Source organism: Cupressus sempervirens, chromosome 6 (genome assembly GCF_028749045.1).
Source record: "Cupressus sempervirens isolate cs-2001-9-10 chromosome 6, ASM2874904v1, whole genome shotgun sequence".
NCBI classification, from domain to species: Eukaryota; Viridiplantae; Streptophyta; class Pinopsida; order Cupressales; family Cupressaceae; genus Cupressus; species Cupressus sempervirens.
In genome coordinates this window covers 710,328,730-710,352,343 of record NC_143123.1, presented here as the reverse complement: position 1 = coordinate 710,352,343, position 23,614 = coordinate 710,328,730, and the positions used below count along the sequence as shown (strand labels likewise).

General features: G+C 41.1%; 1 protein-coding gene across 1 annotated transcript in view; it reads left to right on the top strand.

Moving 5' to 3' along the window:
* Positions 1–23,614, top strand: part of LOC149554258 (GDSL esterase/lipase WDL1-like) — a 237,739-nt gene that overhangs the window by 128,557 nt on the left and 85,568 nt on the right. The window contains exon 5 of the mRNA XM_089789468.1: positions 12,565–12,729. Coding sequence (XP_089645594.1) covers positions 12,565–12,729 — 165 coding nt within the window. The remainder of the gene's footprint in view (positions 1–12,564; positions 12,730–23,614) is intronic.

Genomic DNA, 23,614 nt, shown 5'->3' with positions numbered 1-23,614 from the left:
CGTGTTCTATTGTCTGTATGCATTCATCATCTCTGTCTTTACGCTAAACATTTGGCGCCGTTGCCTTATGAATCTGGAAGGTGGGAGGAATGAAGATTAATGCCAAATCAGCTTAACAAGGATCGAAATAAGGCGAAGGGAAAAGATGGAATCCGTATTGCGCAAGAGAATTTAATTCTAGCACAGCAAGCCGAACGCCGACGGAGATTTCAGAGGATTGTCGACGAAAACCGAAGTGCGGAGGAATTGTTGGAGGAGACTCGGCAGCGAGTGGAATTGGTGGAAGAAGCACGGGAGGAGTTCTTGAAATTGTGTTCGCCGAGGGAAGAAAATTCAGACGGGAGAGCATCAACTCGCACGGCTCGCGGTGCCGACGGAGCACGAGCGTGGAGTGACCTCTTCGTCCAGGATAGACTTCCGCGGGAAACAATTTCGGAGGATCCTCCGTCTTCACCAAGGGTTGCAGCTGCAGACACCTCCGGTGTGGGAGTGCAGACTGCTGGTGTGGGAGTACAGGTGCAGACTTCCAGAGTTATGGCGGGACCCAAAGAAAAATTACCGAAATTTGAAGGCGATGGTACAGCCGACCCTCTCCGACATTGTAAGACATGTGAGACGATCTGGCGGGCAAATGGAATCACAGATGCCGACGAATGGGCCAGGCACTTTCCGGCAACCCTACGGGGTGTCGCGATTGATTGGTTTTCGGATATGGATCCACAGAAGCTGGATACATGGGATAACATTAAAAAGGAGTTCTTGGCGGAATTTAAACTCTTACGGGATGATAATGAAATCGTAGCGGAAATTTTCAATACCAAGCAAGGGAAGCACGAAACTGTCCGTGTCTATGCCAGGAGATTAAAAGACTTAGTAAACAAAATGGAAAGCAAGCCAGCGGACGGATTGCAGAAAAGGTGGTTTGTGGACGGCCTACGCTCGAAGTTGCGGAGGAAAATGAAAATTGTGCCACCGTCATCATATGTGGACGCATATAACAGAGCCCTGGACCTTGAGAGTGCACAGAAGACAAAGAAGAAGAAAACCAGCTCCTCTGACTCTGATGATGAATCCACTCGGGATGATAGTAGCGACGACGAAGGCAGCAGCAGGAAGGTTCGTGCCCTACAGAAGGATATGGTTCGCATGATGAAGGAATTTAAAAATATGCAGAAGGAGCCAAAAGGCAGTGAACTGTGGTGCACGGAATGTAAGACCAACGGTCATACCAAGGGATCATGTCCGACGAACCAATTCTGTGACATCTGTCAGATCATGGGCCATTCGACAAAGGACTGTCCCTTTAACATGAAAACAAGAGGATCTTCACAGGTGCTTCTCACACAGGAGGCTTCCCCGTCAGGCGGTAACGGTAACACCAACACAGGCGCTACATCTGGAGGATACAGAAGTAATCGCCGTGGGCAGAATAACAACAACAATAACAACACCAATACGAGCAGAAGCCGAATTCAGTATGATGCAAACGGACGACCAATTATTCAGTGCCGAGCATGTAACTTATGGGGGCATTTTGCGCGAGAATGTCCAACAGCAAATACACCTCACCTATTGTGCCGATGGTGCGGACCCGGCGACCACGATGACTCAAAATGCCCAAAATCCGGAGTGAACTTAATCACGGTTGGAACCAATGAAGAAGTTCTGGCCATTACGCGGCAACAAGCAAAAGGATATCCGGACCCCACCGAAGAAAAAAAGAAGTTTGCCGCAGCACGGGCAGAGGTTAGTAAAGTATCGCAAGAAGTAACACCTCCGACCACGGCCGCCACCTCAGCAAGGAATTCCGCTGAACAAAACATAATACGCCAAATATTGCAAACAGAGGTGCAAGTAAAGGTAAGTGATTTACTTCTTACCATGCCCCAACTTCGTTCTGCTTTTTCAAATATGACAGGGGAAGCAAGTCTTGAGAAAGAGAAGCCACTAGGAGAACCAAGTCGACGGAAAGAAAAGGAACTTGTTACGGGAGGAGAAGACCAGATGTTGCTCGCACTGACATCAGGACGGCACCCTGCAGTTGTCGAAATGGGGATACTTGGACATGTTCTCACAGACACCATAGTGGACGGAGGATCCGGCGTGAATGTATTGCCAGAGGAAACTTGGAGGAAACTTGGACAGCCCACATTATGGCCTCCAAGCTTTCAGCTCCTAACCGCTGATCAACATGGTATTAAACCACTGGGTATTCTCATGGCGCAGCCGGTAACCATTGGCACTCAGCCGTTTCTAATGGATTTCGTAGTAATTCCATTAAAAAAGAAAGGTTATGATGCCATCTTAGGCCGCGGTTGGCTTATAGAAGCAAGAGCCCAACACGACTGGAAGAAGAACACTATATCCCTTGAAAGTAAAGGTCGTCGATTCGTCATCGATTTGCATACCCAAATGGTAGGGGAAGAGGCCTTGTCATCCGATTCGGAGGGTGAGGATGGAGGGAGACGACGGATGGAACCAGATCAAGAAGGTGTTCTCCGATTGGACGGGGGAATAACGGATGACGACTTGGATTCCGTCAACGGTTTATACCACTGGCAACTGGAGGACTATGAGTTATTTCCGAGTTGTAATGTTCTGTCAATTGAGAACGAATATCCGAAGGAGTTTACTGAAGTTACGGAGGGGGAATCACCATTGCATATTACCCCAGCTCATGCATTCGATGAAGGAGAGCCGATCAAGTATAATGAAGCTACACTGCAAACGATGAATCTAGGGGATGGGGCAGAACCAAAGAACATCCTAGTGGGAGATAATTGGGATCCAGTACTCAGAGCCGCGGCATTTAAGATATTTCTGGACTACAAGGATGTGTTTGCATGGACATACAAGGATCTCAAAGGAGTACCGCCGGAATTATGTGTGCACCGCATTCCGCTGATGGATGGAGCTGTCCCGGTACGGAAGCGACCCTACAGGATGAATAAAAACTATGCCGCACGTGTTACAGAGGAAATCAACCGGATGCTGGACGCTGGCATTATCTTCAAAGTACAGACCAGCGAATGGGTGTCACCAATAGTCATTTCCTTAAAAAAGGATACTATTCAGATTCGGATATGCGTTGATTTCAGATGCCTGAATGCAGTAACAATCAAAGATCCTTTTCCAATTCCATTCACGGATAGCATTCTGGAGGAGGTCGCGGGACATGAAATCTACTCATTCATGGACGGGTTTTCCGGATATAATCAGATTTCTATAGCCGAAGAAGATAAGTTGAAGACGACGTTTGTTGTTGAAGATGGCGTCTATGCGTACAATCGGATGCCTTTTGGGTTGTGTAATGCATCGGCCACATTCCAACGGATTGTGCTGCATATTTTCGACAAGATGTCTGTGGGAAATTTCAAGGCCTTCTTGGATGATTGGTCAATATTCAGCGCACAAGACGGACACCTGGCAGCACTTGGTGAATGTATGGAGAGATGTCGCAGAGCCCGGCTAGCATTGAACCCCAAGAAGTGCCGATTCATGGTTCCACATGGCAGACTGCTCGGACACATTGTTTGTAAGGAAGGATTAAAGACGGATCCCGACAAAGTGAGAGTCATTCTAGAAATGCAGCCATCCACTAATGTCACGGAGGTAAAATCTTTTCTCGGACACATTGGGTATTACCGGAGATTTATTAAAAACTTTGCCAAGGTATCCCAGCCGTTAGATAAGCTCACATGCAAGAAAGAGGCATTTCGATGGGAGAAAGAGCAGGATGAGGCATTTGAAGGACTAAAGGTACGACTGGCTACGGCACCCATCCTGGCATATCCGGATTGGAATAAAGAATTTCATGTTCATGTGGATACCTCTAGTTATGCGATTGGCGCAACCCTGGCACAGACTGGTAATCACGGATTGGATCATCCTATATACTTTGCCAGCCGGTTGTTATCAAAGGCCGAGCAAAGCTACAGCACAACTGAAAGAGAAGCTTTGGGAATGGTTTATGCCGTCCAAAAATTCCGCCATTATTTGCTTGCTACACCGTTTGTGTTTTACGTTGATCACCAGGCCCTGTTGTACCTGATTAACAAACCCGTCATCCAAGGGAGGATTAGCCGATGGTTGCTACTGTTGCAAGAATTTACTTTCAAAATCAGTGTCCGGCCAGGAAAAACACACGTTAGTGCCGACCACCTGTCACGGATCAAAACGGGGGAATCAGCAGATGGTGTGAATGACGACTTTCCTGACGCACAGCTGTTTCAGATTGGGGTACTACCGGAATGGTACAAGAATATTGGTGAATACCTATCAACAGGACAATTTCCCACAGGGATGTCACCAAACGATAGACGCAAATTGATAATCCGGAGTCGTACATTCCAATTAATCAATGGGTTGCTCTACAAAATGGGGCCGGATCACATTCTTCGACGATGTGTGCTAGAAGAAGAGATACCGCAGGTGTTAAAAGAAGCCCATGAAGGCCCCGCAGGAGGCCACATGGGGCCTGACACCACTGCACGAAAGATATTGCTTGCAGGACTTTGGTGGCCAATGGTGTACAATGATGCACGGGAATGGGTCGTCGGATGTGACACTTGCCAACGGACTGGGAAACCGCTGAAGAAAGATTTCATGCCACTTCAACCTTCTCATGCGCAGCAACTTTTTGAACGATGGGGGCTAGATTTCGTTGGACCATTGAGGGTGAGCACGATGCGACGGTGTCGCTACATCATTGTTGCAACAGAGTACCTGACCAAGTGGGTGGAGGCCCGTGCATTACCGGATAACTCGGCCGTCAGTACCGCGAAGTTTATTTATGAACAAATCATCACAAGGTATGGAATTCCATTACAATTAACAAGTGATAGGGGAGGTCATTTCGTCAATCATGTTATTAGACTACTCACTACTCAGTTCAAGATTTATCATTCGCTGTCAAGTCCATACTATCCAAGAGCAAACGGGCAGGCAGAAGCCACCAATAAAATTCTGGTATCCATCATCTACAAATCCTGTGCGGTGGAAGGAGCGGATTGGGAAGAGAACTTACCTGCTGCTCTCTGGGCGTACCGCACGGCATACAAAGTGACGACCGGGTACACACCATTCCAGTTAATGTTTGGACAAGAAGCAGTGGTCCCTGCAGAATTCATGATTCCAAGTCTTCGAATAGCGTTGGAAAACAAACTGGATGATGACGGAAGTCTACAGGAGCGATTGACTAATTTGAATAAACTGGAGGAGAAACGGTTATTGGCACAGTGGGCAACAGAAGTAGCACAGAATAGGCGCAAACTCTGGCATGACAAGCATCTGCGACATAACAGATTCCAGACAGGACAATTAGTACTGAAGTATGATGGCCGTAACGAAATCAAGCCGGGCAAATTCAAAGTGCGATGGATTGGACCATATCAAATCCGAGAAATTGGCGACACGGGGACAATGAAATTAGCAACCTTGGACGGACAAGAGATAACTCAGCCAGTTAACGGATCTAAGTTGAAACCATATCGTGTCAGGAAGTACTCCCCGACCGTAAATCCTTCCGTGTCGTCAGTACAGCATCCCTTGGCGATGCCGTCACCCAGAGGTACTGTTGTTGAGTGAAACAAAAAAAAAAAAAAAAAAAAAAAAAATTTAAAAAAAAAAAAAAAAAAAAAAAAAAAAATTTGAAAAAAAAAAAAAAAAAAAAAAAAAAAAAAAAAAAAAATTTCCGGCCTGGCAGCCCCGCGGACCCCGCGGACTTGAAGTCCCGCGGGAAGAAAGCCCCGCGGACTAAGAGTCCCGCGGGCCCCGCGGACTAGCAGTCCCGCGGACTAAGAGTCCCGCGGGTCCCGCGGACAACAAGTCCCGCGGGAAGGGAGGCCCCGCAGGCTTAAAAACTCCAAGAGCCGCATATGGAAAACACTACTGCAGCTGCTTCCGCTTCTCCGTTTTTTTTTCCGAGCCTTCTCAGCCGACACAGCCTCCCAAGCTGATGAGGAATGTTGCCATGGAGGCTCTTATTTCTAAGATCAAGTACTCTGAGGAATGACAGGTTTTCCAGAAAGGGAGAGATTGGGCCAGCTAATTCCATCCCAGTGCGATTGAGGGAAACCCCGTGCTGTCTACAAGAAGAGCAGGTGACGCCAGTCCAGTTGCAGAGGGTGTGTGTGGGACACCGGTCGAGGAGGGCATTGTATGGAAAGATATGGCAGATTTGAGAGCCAGGAGAGATTGTTGGTCAGAATAATTAGACGGCGTTGCCAAATTCACCGAACGCTGGGTCGAAGTCTGTCATCTTCATGCTGGGATGTATGCTCCACCAAGTACCGCCAATCAAATATGAATGCCTCCTGGAGCTTGGATCAATTTCGGTGAGGATGATTTAGCTCCGCGGACTAGAAGTCCCGCGGTCCGCAGAAAATTTCCACGGCAGTAGCAAGACAGTTTGGGGGGCGGAAGTTTATCAGATGTTTATCAGCAGTGGTTGGGAAATTTGGTCGACATCAAGTGGGATAACATCCAAGTTGTCAGTCCATGAGATTGACCAATTTCAACGTCACCAATAGACAAGAAGATTGCCGCGGGAGAAAACTTCCACCTTCGCAGTCAGCCAGAGTATTTCCACGGGAAATTTAAGAAGCCGGCAATAGGAAGAATAAATCATTTTTTTTGGCATGGAGTCAGCAGGCAAGCGGAAGCCGTGGAAGAGTCAGTTGGCCAATATGGAGAAGACTTCAAGAGTTTTGGCTTCGGGAATTCGAGTTGCAGGCCCCTCCGGTTCCAGCAGCAAGAAACAAAAGACCAAGGGAGAACTCACTTATCTCACCATCCAGTTTGAGAGTCTTAGCGGAAGCGAATGCCGGAAGTGGTGGCAGGAAACTCCTGAGGCAGACCAAATTAAACAGATTTTGATACGGGCACAGGTACATTGGGCTATTCAGCTTCCCATCTTTTCCATTCGGATGTTTGAATCAGTATTGCGCACCATGATAGAAACATACAGTGTCCAGAGCAGAACAAGTACGTTCTTGTACAAACGGCAGCGGATGACGGTGTCCTTTAAACCAAGAGATTTCACCAGGGTCTTCGGCATTCCTGGCCCCAGCGGGAAGAAAGTGGAAATAAAGAATCATAAACTGTTGCAGGAACGGAAGGAGCATTGGATAGCCCTAGTATGCAGGGACCTTACACCTATGGAGAAGGAGGCAGTAGTTCAGGGGACAAAGTGCAGAGGGCTTCGCAGGGACTTTATTCGAGAGGGCCATTGGCGTTGTATCATGGACGTCATCAAAAGCAGATTGACCGGTGCCACTCGAGCTTCAGATATCGCACTACCACAGATTGTGTTTATGAATGGTATCATGCAGGGAGTGGTCTATGATTGGGCCTCAGTGCTTGCCGACAGAATGGAAGAATTCATGACACTTCAGCACCGAACATTTTTTATGCCGCACCATGCCATCGGGTTGTTTTTAGAAGCAGCAGCTAATCAGATCCCTATGGATGGCTTTGAGGCTCCTCCTCGGGGCAAGCTAGCAGACGGGGAGCCTCCCATTTTCTTCTGGCGCCACTTGGATACAGGAGGGTCAGCTGCTGGACACAGGGAAGTACTCCGCAAATTAGCCCTTTCCGGAGAAACAGATAGTGGGAGGGAGGGCACTTCAATAAGTGACGAGGCTGAATCTGGGGAAGAAGAGGAGAGCATATCGGCTGAAGTTGACGGAGAGCCAGCAGGAGGTGGGCCTACATTCTTTACTCCGCCTCAGCTGTCAACCTCAGCACACTTGACTACCTCTTCTACGGTCATTCCGGCCTTTGGTCAGCGCTATGCCCCAGTTCTTATGACCCCTCCAGCGGAGGCTGATGTCCCACATACAGTGACTGAGGTGGTTCCACACGCAGTACCGGACACCGTCCCACAGATAGTTGCCGAGCCACAGCCGACGGCTGTAGCAGAAGTAGTTTCAACTGCACCAACGAATGTCACTGTCCCAGAGCCACCACTACCACAGTCTGAGCCACAGGTTCGGTTGGAGGTCATTGATTGTGACGCCGTGGTCACCATTTCATCATCCCTTTTAGCAGAGGCCGAGTCAGCCCAGTCAGTACAGAAGATGAATATGGCGCTTGCGCCGGAGGTGATAGATAGAGCTAGTGAGTTTCTCAGGCAGCAGTTCCGACTCACTCCGGCGAAGCGGGGTCCCTCCATTCAGTCTCCTGGGCGTTTTGAAACATGGCCGGCGGAACCCCAGCCTCAGCCTCCGGGGGAGGAAATGCCACATGCCGTGGTTGCGCCAACAACACAGACGACAGCACCGGATGTGGGCATGGCTCCCACTGACGAGGGGGGACACAGTGATGCTGAATGGTCATTAGAGGCTTTCGCCAAGGAGGACTACGGGTCAGATGAAGACAGGTGTCGGGATTACCTCAGGACTATTAAGTCTGCATTAAAGAAGGGCCACGATGTAGCAATTCAGGCCCTGACTCGGCGGAGGGAATGGCACTTGATCAGAGCATATATTCGTGGGATTTGTCCTCGGCGATTTAAGACTTGCTTTATAGATCGGGGCTGGCCGGCAACGGAGACAGAGGAGATGCTGACAGATTGGGCCACGGAGCCGGAATTGGGACCCATGGACACCCCTATGATGAAACTAGCGCATGAGATTGTGGGACTGTACAAAGATGTTTACTACGGTCGTCAGCGTGCGGAGGCGAACAGAGTCGCAACAGAGCAGTCATTGGCAGCTGAAATTGAGGCTAGACAGAAACTAGCCACCGACTTGACCACCCAGCAGGCAGCATGGGCCACAGAGCGGACAGCACTTTTGGCAGATTTGGTAGCCGCCGTACAGGAGAAAGACTCGGCTAAGCAAAGTATGGAGGCAGCGGTTCGAGATAAGGATGCAGCTGAGTATGAGATGCAGTTAGCCAGAACGCAGGCCATGGATGCGGCACTTCTTCTAAAGGAGGCCGTCGAAGTGAACTCTCAGATTCAGACAGATCTCCATATCAGGACAGAACAGGTGTATACGTTACGTCGCCAGCAACACACTTCTGGGACGCCTCCCTCTCTGTAGTTCTTTCTGTAGTATGTAAGTTGTCTCCTAGTTTTGTCAGTCGTCAGGAGACGACTTTTCTTTTTGGGGGGGATGGTGTTAGCCGACTAGATGGTTCTGGCAGTATTTTGCATTCTGTAGCCGACGGTCCGGCGGTGTTCTGTAGCCGACGGTCCGGCGGTAAATAGTTTGTAACGGATAAAATAATTGTGGCCGACGGACTCCTTCGGGAAGGTTCGGCAGTAGTATTTATATCCCGTCTGGGATCATTGTAAATCATCATTCATCTACTATTGCGAATATACTACTGCTGTTCGTGTTCTATTGTCTGTATGCATTCATCATCTCTGTCTTTACGCTAAACACCATTTTCAATAAGATTTTTACCACAAAGGGGACTGAAAAGTCTAAAATTAAGACCTATTACAGAACTTAAAACTTCTGGGAATGATGATTAACCTCTGTAAATGGCAAGAACAATTTTACAAATGATGAAACTTGAGGTATCTGACTGATTTTGCCTAATTTGGATACTAAGGCTTGCTGAAAGTGATCAAACGTCAGCCCCTAGATGTTGGTAATTGACTTATATTTGTTGGTAGATGACTGTGAAAGTCGATACTAACCTGAAAATTTAAATAAGAAGTGCCACCTACTGAATTTTATCATTTCCAATTAGTGGCCCTGCAAGCAAATTATTAAAGAAATGTTCCACAATCTACCCTTTGATTGTTTGAACATTCTCCGTGGCTCCTGTGATTGCAATTGCTTTGAAAATGATCTTTAGGATGTAGCAATTACATTGTAGATATAGAGGATGATTAGGATTTATTTTCATTATTTTAAATTACCTTCAATCAATGGCCTTCATATAACTTGATCCCCTTTGCATTGACATTGCATTGAACTTTGAGCCTTTGATAGGAGATGGGGCTGCATATGCATTGAACTTAGTATATGGACTTCGTTTAGGACCCATACATTGAATTTAGAGCACATACATTTGAGCTTAGGATTCCAAAATTCAACTTAGACCTTGGGTGCCTAGACTGGGCTTGGTCTTGAATTAATTTTTTGCCTAATTAGGCCATAGGCCTCATGCTTGGTGGGGGCAGTTTATTTCATTTGGATCTTGTCAGCAATTTAAGCTCACACGTTTTATATAAGGCAGAGCCTACTTTGAAATTAAATGCAATTTAATGTCCTTTAGTCCACAAGCTTCACCCAATTTAATGCCCAGATCTGCCTTAGTTTTAGGCCCATGGCCACATGTATCAAGACTAGGCCTTAATGTAAGGCCCCATTGTCTCATACAATTGTTGTAAGGTCACCATACCTCAAATTTAGGTCCAGATCTACCACATGCTACATGAATTTGGGTCTGCTTTAGAATTCCAAGGCCACATGCTACCTTTTAGACCTTATTTCATCGAGTTTTGTGTGCACATCTGGGCTTACATCACTAGATCAGGCCAGCGTGCCATGATTTTAGGCCAGATCTATTAAGTTCTTGGCACGTTTGTTTCAAAGGGTCTGATTTATTAAATCCATTCTATTTTATGGCCTCATATGATTTGCATCGAGTTTTGAGTGTAGATTTGAAACCATTTGTTGATTAGGACCTGCCTTATATAGCTGTGACCACACGCTAAAGCCTTGGGTCCAGATCTTCATTGATTTTAACCCATTTATATGCTAAGTCTGATTTATCCAATCAGAGCCACACATTTCAGCTATGAGTTCATTTGTCCGTTGTAAGGCCCTTTTGACTTGTTATAGGCAAGTCCCACTGAGTCCTTGGTCCACATGGTAGACTTTGGGGCCTACATCTTAAGTTCTAAACCCTCCCCTCCCAATTTTCATCGAACTAGGGCCTGATTTAAATTTCTGGGTTCATGTTGCTAGGTTGAGGTCTCCAGTTCAAATTTTGAGGCCAGACTTTATTGAGTTTTAGGGCCCACAGTGTATGAAAAACCTTGGCCATTCAGATCTTGGCCTTATTAGGTCTATGTTGTAGTCAGTAAATTTATAAAATAGCTGATGGGTAGATTAGCATGTTGTCAGTAAAGTTATAAAATAGCCAACGGATAGATTAGCATCCGAAAGGATGCTTGACGGTTGAGTCACCCCTTTGGAATGGTATATGTACACTGTCCGGAATGGACTTTGGATCATTGTGGTAATCATCATTGGAAGCACTATGTAATCTCTTCAGCATATATGCGAATAATAAAAGGAGTACTGCTGTGTTCTATGTTCTTGTCTATTGTCTGTATGCATTAAACTATTTACCCCATACAGTAAACATATGTGTTAGCCTTTGGGGGCCCATTTCAAACCCATTCTTATTGAATTATGTCCTGGTCTTACTCAGACCAGGCCCATGTTTTAGATCAGAGCCTTTTTTTTATTGGTTTTAAGGCTGTATTTATTGGTTTTGAACCTACATGTTTGGACTTAGGCTTATCCTCGTTTAGATCTAGGTTCATGTGTTTGAGATAGGGCCCAGTTGATTGGCAAAAAATTATCACATATTTGAGTGTAGGGCCTAGCTTGGAACTCTGATTGACGTCTTAGCTTTTTAAGGCCATTCAAACTTGGTAGCAGTGGACTTTGTGGTTAGAGCTCCCTACCTTCCCCACTTTGCATTATCTTTTCTTTCCATTATCAAATAAGTGCTTCCTTTACCCAAACTTAGACAAAGAGGTGCTTCCTTCACCCAAAATTAGGTAAATCTATATATCCTTGGCTAAAAACATTTATATTAATATCTCACTTCCAGGCTTTGCCAAACATTTTAAATTTTTTTCATTTTTGATGCTTAGCCAAAATTTTTTCAAATGTTTAATTCTTTTGGCACTTGAACATTTTCCATTATTCTCCTAGCTTATACACAATCAAATTTTCATATTTTTCAATCTTGGCCAAATAATGCCATTTTTGCTCAATTCTCACATTTGATATGCTAAGTATGCTTTCTAAACCCTAGATTGTTGTCAAATTCATTCTACTACCTAAACATATCAGAAAAAAAGGGGTCCCCATTGCAATGGGGTGATGGTGTGAAATCCTCACAATAGGTAGGAGGTTTTTTGGGTGCCTCATCAAATTGCCCTACCTTATCACTTTTATGATTGGCTCACATTCATGTTAATTTAGCAATCAATTGAGTCTATCATATTTGGTTATTGCTAAGTGAAGAAATCTAACCACAAATTATGATTATAAATAATAAATAAACCCCAACTGTGCTGCATGGCTTCAATCAAAGTGAAAGATTTCTCTTAAACTCTACTTTTGACACAAACGGTAATTAGGTCAAAATATTGATACTCATACTTTGGGGACATAACACTTTTTATTTATTTGCCAAAAGCATTAATTACATATTGTAACATTTGACATATTAATCAAGTTCATTTCTATGATAGCATTTGAACTAAATCTGTCATCTTAAAACTTTCAAAATGATACTTTGCTGATAATTTGTCAAGTTTTTGGTATATTTGTAACATTTTACAATAATTGCTTGATACAGACGCAAGTGGGGAACCAATGCTGGAAATTATCTTGATCGCACAAATGAACGAACACAGGAGTACGCTGAGGCCTGCTTGGATGTAGCAAAGGAAATGAATGTTGGTGTTGTAGATCTATGGAATGCTTTTCAAAGAACAAAGGAGTGGGAGACAGATTGCCTCAGGTTGATCCATCGCTTTCCACAGCTGTTTTTCCTGAAGTCTTAATAAATATGTTGCACTGACAATCTCTCTCTCTCTCTCTCTCTCTGCATATAATTATGGCATTTCAAATTTTGTTAAAGGGTTCATAGGCTAGAGCATAAGTAACACTTAATAAAGGAAGTTCATTGATGTAATGGTAAGAGGGTATTGGAATATCTCCCAGTAGTGTGCACTTAAAGCATGCCGATTAGAACTGCAATGCATTGACATTTGCATCAAGGTGTAGATACTTAAAATTCACTTCTGCATTCTAACTTAATGCAGTCACTTTCTGTGATCACATCATTGATCCAACATTGTTTCTTCTTAAATGAATTAAATACATCATAATATTTAATTGATTAGTCTAACTTCTCATCAGCAGTTAATTTAATAAATGCCTCTCTAGCTAATAATATAATTATACTAATATCATAATGAACATTCTCCCTTTGATTTCATTTAAAAAATGGAATGAAAATTCATCTCCACCTCACTACAAACAGCCGAAAATTGATTTTGCATCTCTTCTCTCTATTTAAATAAATAAAATCTTGATTATCTATCATATGTGTTAAATGTATGTCAGTTCATTATCAGACTGATAGAAGTCTCGTAATTTGCAGAATTACAATCCTAATTTGCTATTTGTATATGCAGGCTATGACCAGATTGAATCAAGAATGAACTTGAATTTTTAAAGCAGTGAATAAACTATATGCTCAAATCTGTATGATTTGTCTGCAATTCTGAAGCCACCGATCTGAAGATGAGAAAGCATTTATTGATTTTTGATGCTTCTCTTGAATGATTGGGTGGCAATAAATATTATTTCCAAAAGACACTTTGTCAAAAGACATATCATGACATGTCTCATGTCCATTCATGACATGGATTACTTAAACAAATATTAGTTAACATCTTAATCTGATTTGTTAAGACTTGGTCAAATATTAAATGCTCCAAGTTGCCGATCTGCAAGTAATATGATAGATCATAACTCGATCTAAGACAAGCTCAATATGAACAAACATTACTTGATCTGTTCAATCAATCTTTGAGATCATTTCTCAATCTTGACAAGAGAAGAATAAATATGTTTAGAATCTGCAAATGCAGATTTCAGCATACTTGTCATTGAGTTTCGATTCAGGTATAAGGGTGATTGATTTAACTTCAAAGATTTATGATGATTATTGAGCAGAACAATTTATAGATATAATCAAATCAATCACCTTAATATCTGACCAGAGCTACCATGATTAACACTCCCTCTTAGCTAAGGAAGATAAACAAGTATAAATCAATTTAGATATCACCTAACTTGTGATATCAAGGAATATAGAGAACATCAAGTCACATGACATTCTTATATCCTAGTTATGGTATGTGCACTAACATCGCATCCCATGATGTTTACCATGACATATCATGGCATGTCCATAGATATTACGTCACATAATATCCACCATGATTATCTCATAAAGAACTTAATGATATGCAATAGATATCATGTCTTATGATATCTTATCAAAATGTCCAAGAGATGCTACCTATTATGAGATGTCCACGAATATCAAGTCACATGATATTTATCATGATAGAGAACTAAACATTGTAAAGTCGTTACCTTACAATGATAAACACAAGTGTTCATTATCCGAAAGATCTTTGCTTTTCAATAATGTACACAAGGGGGCCCACAAAGTCACAGAGTCCCAACAGATTCTCTCACGTGATGGCGTCACACATAGGACATCCATCATGAACCACATCAAGGGGTGTATCCACTATGGCTCAATCCATAGGGTGAAAACAATGGTTTTCACTTCGGACTTCTCTCTCAAAGGAAGGAATATACAAGGATACAAATAATAGACCATTGATGCTGAAGTTCCTTTTCAGCTAAGGCTTCATTCTTCAGCGTATCAAGCTTGTCCCAGAAGTATGCAAAACTTCTCTCTAGCATGAGGCTTGGCAAGAATGTTGGCTGTCTATTCTTTAGTGATAATGTACCTCAATTGAAAGTTAGGGAAACCATCTCAACATGGTCTACTCCCTCTGAATCAATATCATTGGATATCAACAGATGAAGATCTTTAAGCTGCTCCCTCTGCAACAGAGGCATGTCCTGTTAATATACTCCAATCATTGAAAATATCTTGTTCCAAGTGACTCATCATCAGGCACATGATTTAATACTCACAACATTGTTCAGAAGAGCAACTTCCCATACAAAAATGTACTTGTCTGATTCATAGTAACATGAGTAAAATGTAGATTTATCCCCAGATTTGGCTACACTAGCCATTCATGCTAATTTGGCTTCCTTCTAAAGCTCTAAGTACATTTGTCAACCTTTCAACCTCTTCATCCAAGGTTGTTTCTAATGTAATGTTAGAGTCCTTCTAAATGCTATTTTCCTCGTCTTTGAAAATGTTTCAGTCATTAACTTAATCCCATGATTGTAAGCATTTAATTATCCATCTATTTGTGAAGATCAATTGAATCAGATTCTCTAGCTGATCCTTGTTATGAAGAGACATCCTTACATAATTCCAATAGAAGATAATAGACTCACATCTTCTAGCATGATGAACATATGGTTAAGATCTGTAATAACCCCAATAGGTTATAACTTCTTCAAACACCAAAAAACTTTATACTTCAGTGGTTTGACATTTCGTCAAACACTTTGCAAGCAAGCTCTGATACCACTGTAATAACCCTCCTCAAATCTGCTCTCAAAAAATGCTGATGAAGGCTCAAGGAATTTCATCAAACAATTCACATGCAAGGGATGTATGACTGATATAGTATTTCAGCTGGCTTTAAATGACTCTTTTTACAATTTTGCATCAATGAGAATCTTGTGCTAGAAGACTATAATGGACTACACAATGACCTAACATGAGTGTGCTACTAATTTTGACAATATTCAGTGCATATATATGATCTAAGCATGAGAAATGAACACCTACAGCCAACTGACATTTTTACAAACAGTTGGTATGCAAATTAACTCGCTAATAAATAATGATATTAAATTGCTTAAATGACACCAACAACTATTATCTTCTTAATTGCAATGAAAAAATACAATGCTCATGAAATATGGCCAAGACTTTGGCATTTGCATGGATTACAAAATGATAATGCTGGTATAATGCACACTTACAGCTGAAACTTATAACACCCTAAAAAAACAATACTAATAAAGGAACCTTGTAGATGGTTGTAATAATTTTCTTCAATGCTGCCCCTTCTGTTTTGCTTTTCCGATTTGCTTTTTCGAAATGCTTTTTCGGACTGCTTTTTCGGCCTGCTTTTTCGGTTCTGCTTTTTTGGATTGCTTTTTCGGCCTGCTTTTTCGGTTCCGCTTTTTTGGGCTGCTTTTTCGTATCTGCTTTTTTCAGACTGCTACCCTATTGAATCTCAAGACCATATCTTTCAATGGCGTCAAGATTTTCAGCTTGAAGGGATTTCGTCCTTCAAACTATTGAGACATGATCTCCAGAAAATTTCCCAATTTCTTTGATTTTCCCAAGCATGCTTAAAAGAAGCTCTTCCATTTCTTTTATAGTGTTCTCACAAAAGCTTCATCCTTCGTTTTCTCAATGCGGGATAAAACATAACTCCCTTTATGTAACTTATGTCTCCAGTGTGTTATAAAATAAAGGGGACTTTTAATTTAAATATTTCCCACAAACTATAGTCTATGCATTAATAAAGTTAAATATTTAAATTTAACTTTATAAAATAGCTTTATCAATGCATAACAAATCTTATCAATGATAAACAAGTCTTCTTGTCGATTTTAAACAATTACCATCGACATACCGTTGCCACTGGATGTCCGCCCATGTCCAAGATGACTTATTATAAATAGTAAGTATGTCCAAAGTTGCCTCAAAACCCCTCAGAAAGACCTGCAACTGAAACTATCTACGCCCAATGGCCTCTAAGCCCCTTTAATGTCCTGGTTAGCCTACGGGACCGTGGGGAAATAGGCTAACGACAACATCATGCTATGAATGCTAAAAAGGGGACATTACAAGATCCAAAAACACTTTGGAGCGTCAGTCAAGATTGAGTCCTCTATAATGCCTCAATAGCATACCTAATGCACCATTCTTCTTTTCCTTTAAGAACATTCTTGGAGACAAAGGAAAAGATCGAGGCAAACAGCTCTTATGATACATACATGAATACATATTAGAGATTGTCTATGACTCTATAGTAAGCAAAAAAATGTAATTTTCAAAAAATAATAAAAAATACTTATCTCATTATTTAGGAGTGAATACTCATCAATATCCTTCCTGATTTAAGCTGCTCCAGTGAAGGTCCATATGCGTCAAATCAAGGGATGATTCTGATTTTGTCCCTTCTCTGACTTCTCCCTTCTAAGGATCGTTCAAATGGGAATGAAACATTGGTTACTATTCACCCCCCTATTCCCCCACAAGCTGAAATTTCCACTTATTCCATTGTTTATAGAGTTTTCGGTCACTATCAAGTCCAATGGGAGACAATCATAAAGAATTTGCCCCAATTATAATTGTTGCCTTAATATGTTTTTCAATTTTTTTCAATGTCATTCCTTGTCAACAGATGAAGATCAGTCTGAAATCACTTTTGTTGGCAACTTAATTCGTTCTGTGGATTGTAAAGCATCGATCTGTTATAACTTATAAGATCTAGAGGAATCAATTTCTGCTTTTGAAGTGTAGATGGATCAACACTTATATTTAGGAGTTGCCAACACCTATCTCCGTGTTGTATATATTGATCTAGGTACTCTAAACAAACAAAAGTAAAGATAGTTTTGATGATGATTTCTAGAGATGTCTCATAGTTTTGATGATGATTTCTAGAGATGTCTCATATTTGTAAAATTTGGCACCTTGCTGGACATGCTCAAAGAAGACCACAATTAGACTTCTCATGCCAATAGTTGAGTTACTTGACAATATCACATTCATCGCATTGATATTTAGTTGCCAAGGAATACTGATACCAGATTGGATTTGATCATAATTAAGGATTGTTCTTTACTGCCTGGATATTCCAATTTTCATCCACAGCTGTAAGATACAATACATAACACCGATATGTTGCCAAGGAACTTCAATATATGTTCCCTACTCAACCCAGTGACTCAGCGATTGACCCAACTTAGTGAGTAATTGCTTTCCTTGTGCTCCCTTTCTCCCCAACAAGTAATATACAACCTTCAATATATTATTCCAATAAACTACTTGCTGTTCAACTAATCATGACCTCCATAAGTTGCAGGATATATACTTTAATGGGTAGTTTTTTTATAATCCGTAATAGTAATTCCATCAATATTCATTTCTTTAATGGATTCATATAAGAGTCTCCTGAAGCAGTATTTTACATCAAAGACATTTTTAATACGTCAAAGCCTATGAAGTGATTACTTATTGCTTGCCCGGTGAATGCAAACATCTTGCTGATACGTAGCGTATAGAGAACATTGATTTCAATGATGGCTTTGATCTTCCCAAATGTTTAGTATTCTACCATGATTGGTTCTTTTTGTTAAATATCCTTGACACATTATTCGATACCAAGTTACGAGGTATTTGAACCAATTTTGTTGTTGCATTTCTGCAAGTAATGATATTACAAAAATGTTACGCACATCATATATGTCTCTGTCTTACATATCAGTCACAATGCTTCAGGCCAGTAATATACATGTCATGAGTTTCCAGTTCTTTAATATCAAAATTGACTTGTATGTTTGGATTACTCTGCTGCCATATTGCTGCAAGAATGGCTCTCTACTGGAGATGACTGGAAGGACATTAACTAGTGGCCTGCGAGTGCAAGTTTAGGCATATTGATCTGCCCCACCAAAGACTTCTCCTGCTAAGACCCATGCTTTGTAAAGTTACATCTGCTGGGTTCCGCAGATTATGAGCAATTACAGTTTCAGCTCCACCTTATGGACATCTATGTCATCTTACAAAAGTTCATCAATGCTTCAAACAATTCAATAGCATCCTCAATAGTTTGCTAAATGTGGGATTTGAAACCTAGTCTCCATTGAGTTAGTAACTAGTGATACTTGACTCACAACCCATCTACCTCTTTGCAGTGATACTTGGCTCTCACCAACTAGGCTCCCACCCTTCTGCTCGTGGGCTCACCTTGATGAAGTTGTGGGTTGACTGTGACTGGGTTTGAAGGAGTCAACGTGGTCTTTTGGTTCAATGACTGTGCTTATCTTATTTTAGGAAATTTCTGATCCAAGACTTGGACCAAATGTCACATTCAATATCTGCAATGGTATATCAGTCAATCTTGACTAATATGACAGCGTCTACTAATGATCTCGATCTGCATACGATGTAAATCTATCATGCTCCTTATTGTATATACCGCCGCATATATATGAACTATGATCTGTTATTGGGTTGATTCAATGATCTTTGTGTATCGACCATATATATTTGCTTCCCATTAAGTTTCCTCTATTAATGGTAACAGATCTCTAAATCTTAACAGGCAGGAATCTTCCTTTACATGGTAAAGCTCTGTTCAAAGGAACATGACTCTGATACCATGTTAATGTATGTCAGTTCATTATCAGATTGATAGAAGTCTTCTAATTTGCAGATTTGCAATCCTAATTTGCTATTTGTATTTGCAGGCTATGACCAGATTGAATCAAGAATGAACTTGAATTATTAAGGCAATGAATAAACTATATGCTCAAATCTGTCTATGATTTGTCTGCAATTCTGAAGCTGCTGATCTGAAGATGAGAAAGCATTTATTGATTTTCGATGCTTCTCTTGAATGATTGGGTGGCAATAAATATTGTTTCCAAAAGACACTTCGTCAAAAGACATGTCATGAATGGACATGTCTCATGTCCATTCATGAGATGGATTACTTAAACAAATATTAGTTATCACCTTAATCTGATTTGTTAAGACTTGGTCAAATATTAAACAACAAGTCGTCGATCTGCAAGTAATATGATAGATCATATCTTGATCTAAGACAGGCTCAATATGAACGATCATTACTTGATCTGTTCGACCAATCTTTGAGATCATTTCTCAATATTGACAAGAGAAGAATAAATATGTTCAGAATCTGCAAATGCAGATTTCAGTATACTTGTCATTGAGTTTCAATTTAGGTATAAGGGTGATTGATTTAACTTCAAAGATTTATGATGATTATTGAGCATAGAAATTTATATATATAATCAAATCAATCACCCTAATATCTGACCGAAGCTACTATGATTAACATTACGATTCAATCTTATCTTTCTCATGCATTTGCGCTCATCCTAAGCTTTCATGTGTTTGCATCTGTTAATGGTACCATTTTTTAGTCAATTTCATCCTATCTGCCTATTTACATAAATCATTCCTATTTGAATAGCTTTCCATTCTAGCTCTCCATTTTAAGATCCAATCTCAATAGTTCATATTTATAGGTGTTGTGAGGTTCTCACACCATCGCCCCAAAATTTTTGGGGACCCCCCTTTTTTTTAATCGCCTTGGCAAATTTTTGAGTTGTCCAAAAAATTTTGATTCTTTTTTTTGAAAATTTTAAGTCTTGGACACCTTCAGGGCCAGAGGGGAGAGGGTTAGGTTTATTTTCACCCGGTTCCAACTTGATTTTCCTGAATGACCAATTTCATCTTTAGGCCGGACAAAATTTCAAGAGACAACATTTGGCAGGATAAAATTGTAAATTTGTACTTACACGTTTTCTTTTGAAAATCCGGATATAACTGTGTAAATTTGAATAATTTTCAAAAGGGAAATTTTGTTAAGACTTGAGTTTGGAAAATCTTAAATTTTTCTTTGGTGAAAAAAATTGATTTTGTAGAAATGAGACCATATTGCAAAATCAATTTTAGACCCTAGAAGTAATTTTATTTTTGTCAAAAATTTTAAATGGCATAGCAGAATCGATTTGGATAAAAAAATTGCAAAAATTGTCTTTAATAGATTAAAAATGCTTTGAAAACTTTTTGCCTTTAATGAAATTGGTAATTTAATATTGAAAAATGACTTTTGGTTAGCCAAAATCCAATTTTAATGACGTATTAATTACTAAATCCTCATTAAATGGAAATATTTAACCCCCAAGGCATTATTTAATTTCTTTTTGCAATTTGGAACTAGTTGGCAATTTAAAAAAGCAATTTTTCATTTTGACAAAATTAATTTTTAGCTAAGTATTTAATTTTGGGCTATAATTTTGCATTAATTATTGTTTTTCTTGCTTCTAGGGTCCAAGTCGGCCAGCTAGGAGGAAATTGGAAAGTTGGGTATAAGAGGAGGCCTCCCTCCCATTTTCTCCTCACTTCTCACTTTTCCTCCTCAAGGTTGGCAATTTAGCAAGAGCAGTCCTCTCTCCATTTTGGGCGAATTTGGATTTGGAGCAGCTTTTCTCCTCCTAGGCAATTTCTTTTGGGAGGCAGATTTTCTTGCATTTTGGGGCAATTTTGTTTGCAATCAACCATTTTCAGACCTTGGCTATTTTCCTTGGTGGCAGATTTTTGCATTATTTGGTGATCTTTTCTCCTTTTACTAGGGCTGCGATTTATGCCCTAGGTGATTTTGAGGGAAAATTGGAGACTTTCCATGCTTGGGAAGATGTGTTTGAAGGAAAAACTTTCCATTCTTGGCAAATTTTGAAGAGCAGACCTGATCTTGTGCCGTAGGAGATACATGGTAAAAGTCTGATTTTCTCCATTTGGGACTGTACTTTTTATATCAGACTTAGGCGATTTTGGTTGGGAGAGGAGATACATGAGGAAAGCCTGATTTTTGTCGACTAATGGTGGATAGTTTCAAATGTTTAAATTTCTAATTTGCAAGGGGATTTGAAATTCTCAAAGTCTGATCCTAAATCCAAAAAAGTCAAGATCCGGCTATTGGTAGAGGTGACTTTTAATCATTTAGAGTTGAAAGGGGTCCTTAAGATGACTTCCTTCTTTTGTTCTAGTCTAAGGATTGCCTCCTTTGGTTCTGCTTGTCTATTGTCCACCACTTTACCATCTTGTAATAGGGCGATGGGATGGAGGATGTTAGTACAAGCAAGAATCCTAAGGGGACAAACACGAAGAAAGACAAAGAGGATATGATGCCCAAAACACCTTTCTTCTTGAAAGTGAAGCGAATAACCGACACCAATATCGGTATAGTAGACATGATATGGGTAAAGGATAGACTAAAAGGACAATCCCCCTTGGCAAAGAAGATATACAAAAGCGGAATTGTGCAGGCAGCAACTTTTCCTCCTACATTGCCCTATCCAGAATTGGTTATGGAGTGTGCATCCCAGTTTGATCTAATCGGTAAATCCATCATCTTTGGCGAAGGGAAGAGGGTGTTGGCCAACATTGGCGAACAAGCAATCGAAGAAACATTTAACATTCCTCAGTACAAGAACATGATAGTAGTGATGATGGATCAAGCGGCTAAATCATTTCAGGAAAACCAGGAGGCCTATTTCACACATCTAAAGAAGAATTGGCTACATGAGGGTAGGAAAGGCATCAACAGATCATCGAGACTTATAGTGGTAGACTTCAAATCAGAATACAGAGATCTCGAAGTACTTCTCAGTCGGATCATGGGCCTAGCTCAGGGGATGCAATTTGAAAACTGAATGTACTTCTTCATTGATGAGATTGAAAAGGAGAAAAGAACATTTGGTTGGGCTAGGATCATAAGCGAGAACTTAGAATTGCAACTTAGAACCGTCCAAAACCAAAAGCAATTCTACATGGGATCCTATCTGTTTTACCTAATTGCTAGATTGTACAAGAGTCTGGGACTTAAGGCTTTAGGAGAAGTTGGCAAGGGGCTGGGGCAATATTTGGTGCATTAATGCTATCCACAACTCCATTTGCACAAAAACAAGGATTACAAGATATTCTGTGATGCCTTTGCCATGAAGATAGTAAGGGTACTACAAAGGACACCTGCTAAGAGACTTTCATTAGAAGCAGAGGCAAAGATAAAGAAGTTTGGAAGTTGGTTCATCCAATTTCCGCAATTCACCTACATTAGAGTAGCAGAGAGTACAATTTGTCCCCAGAGGCTTCCAAGATACCATCCCGACAAGGTTGTTTTGATGGAATTGGCTGGGCAACTTGAGTACTATGATAGAATAATGAGAAATGAAGGTAAAACATGCATTACCTTCTCACTCGCAATTGACAATGATAGTTGCCCCAATCAGGCTGCCTTTGCAACTGTGGAGAAAGAATTGGAATGGTATCCTCTAGGATGTTATAGAGCAAGGCAAGGGTTTGATCCTAATGGTCTTATCAAGGTATCTCATGGAAATGAATTTAAGCATGTTCCCACTATTGAGGACTTTTGGGCCGACGCCAAAGATGAATTTCATGTGAGAAAGCTAGCTTTCTCAAGATTGTCGGTGAACATGATGAGAGATATCAAATGGAGAGGCCTTGATATTCCTGGTCAACTGGAGGATGATGGAAATGTGCTGAGAGAAGATTATGATATAGTGGAAGGAACAAAATTGAATCCAGTGGATTGGGATGACCATCAGGATCCTTCCTTGGAGGCAGTCACAAGAGCAGTATAATCGCATACTGAGTCATGGTATAATGAGAGATTAAGGAGGCTACAAAGGCAAAAGGTACCCCTTACTTATGAGATGATGAAGTGAAAAGAGGGGCAAACAGAATCAGTCGGATAGAGGAATGAAAGAAGTAGTCAGCAACAGTAGAGCTTTAGAGGTAGAGAAGAGCAAAGAACATTTGGAAACTTCGGCCAAGAGATAGCATACAGTTCCATCAAGAGAAAGCATAGTTGAGGCTAGAA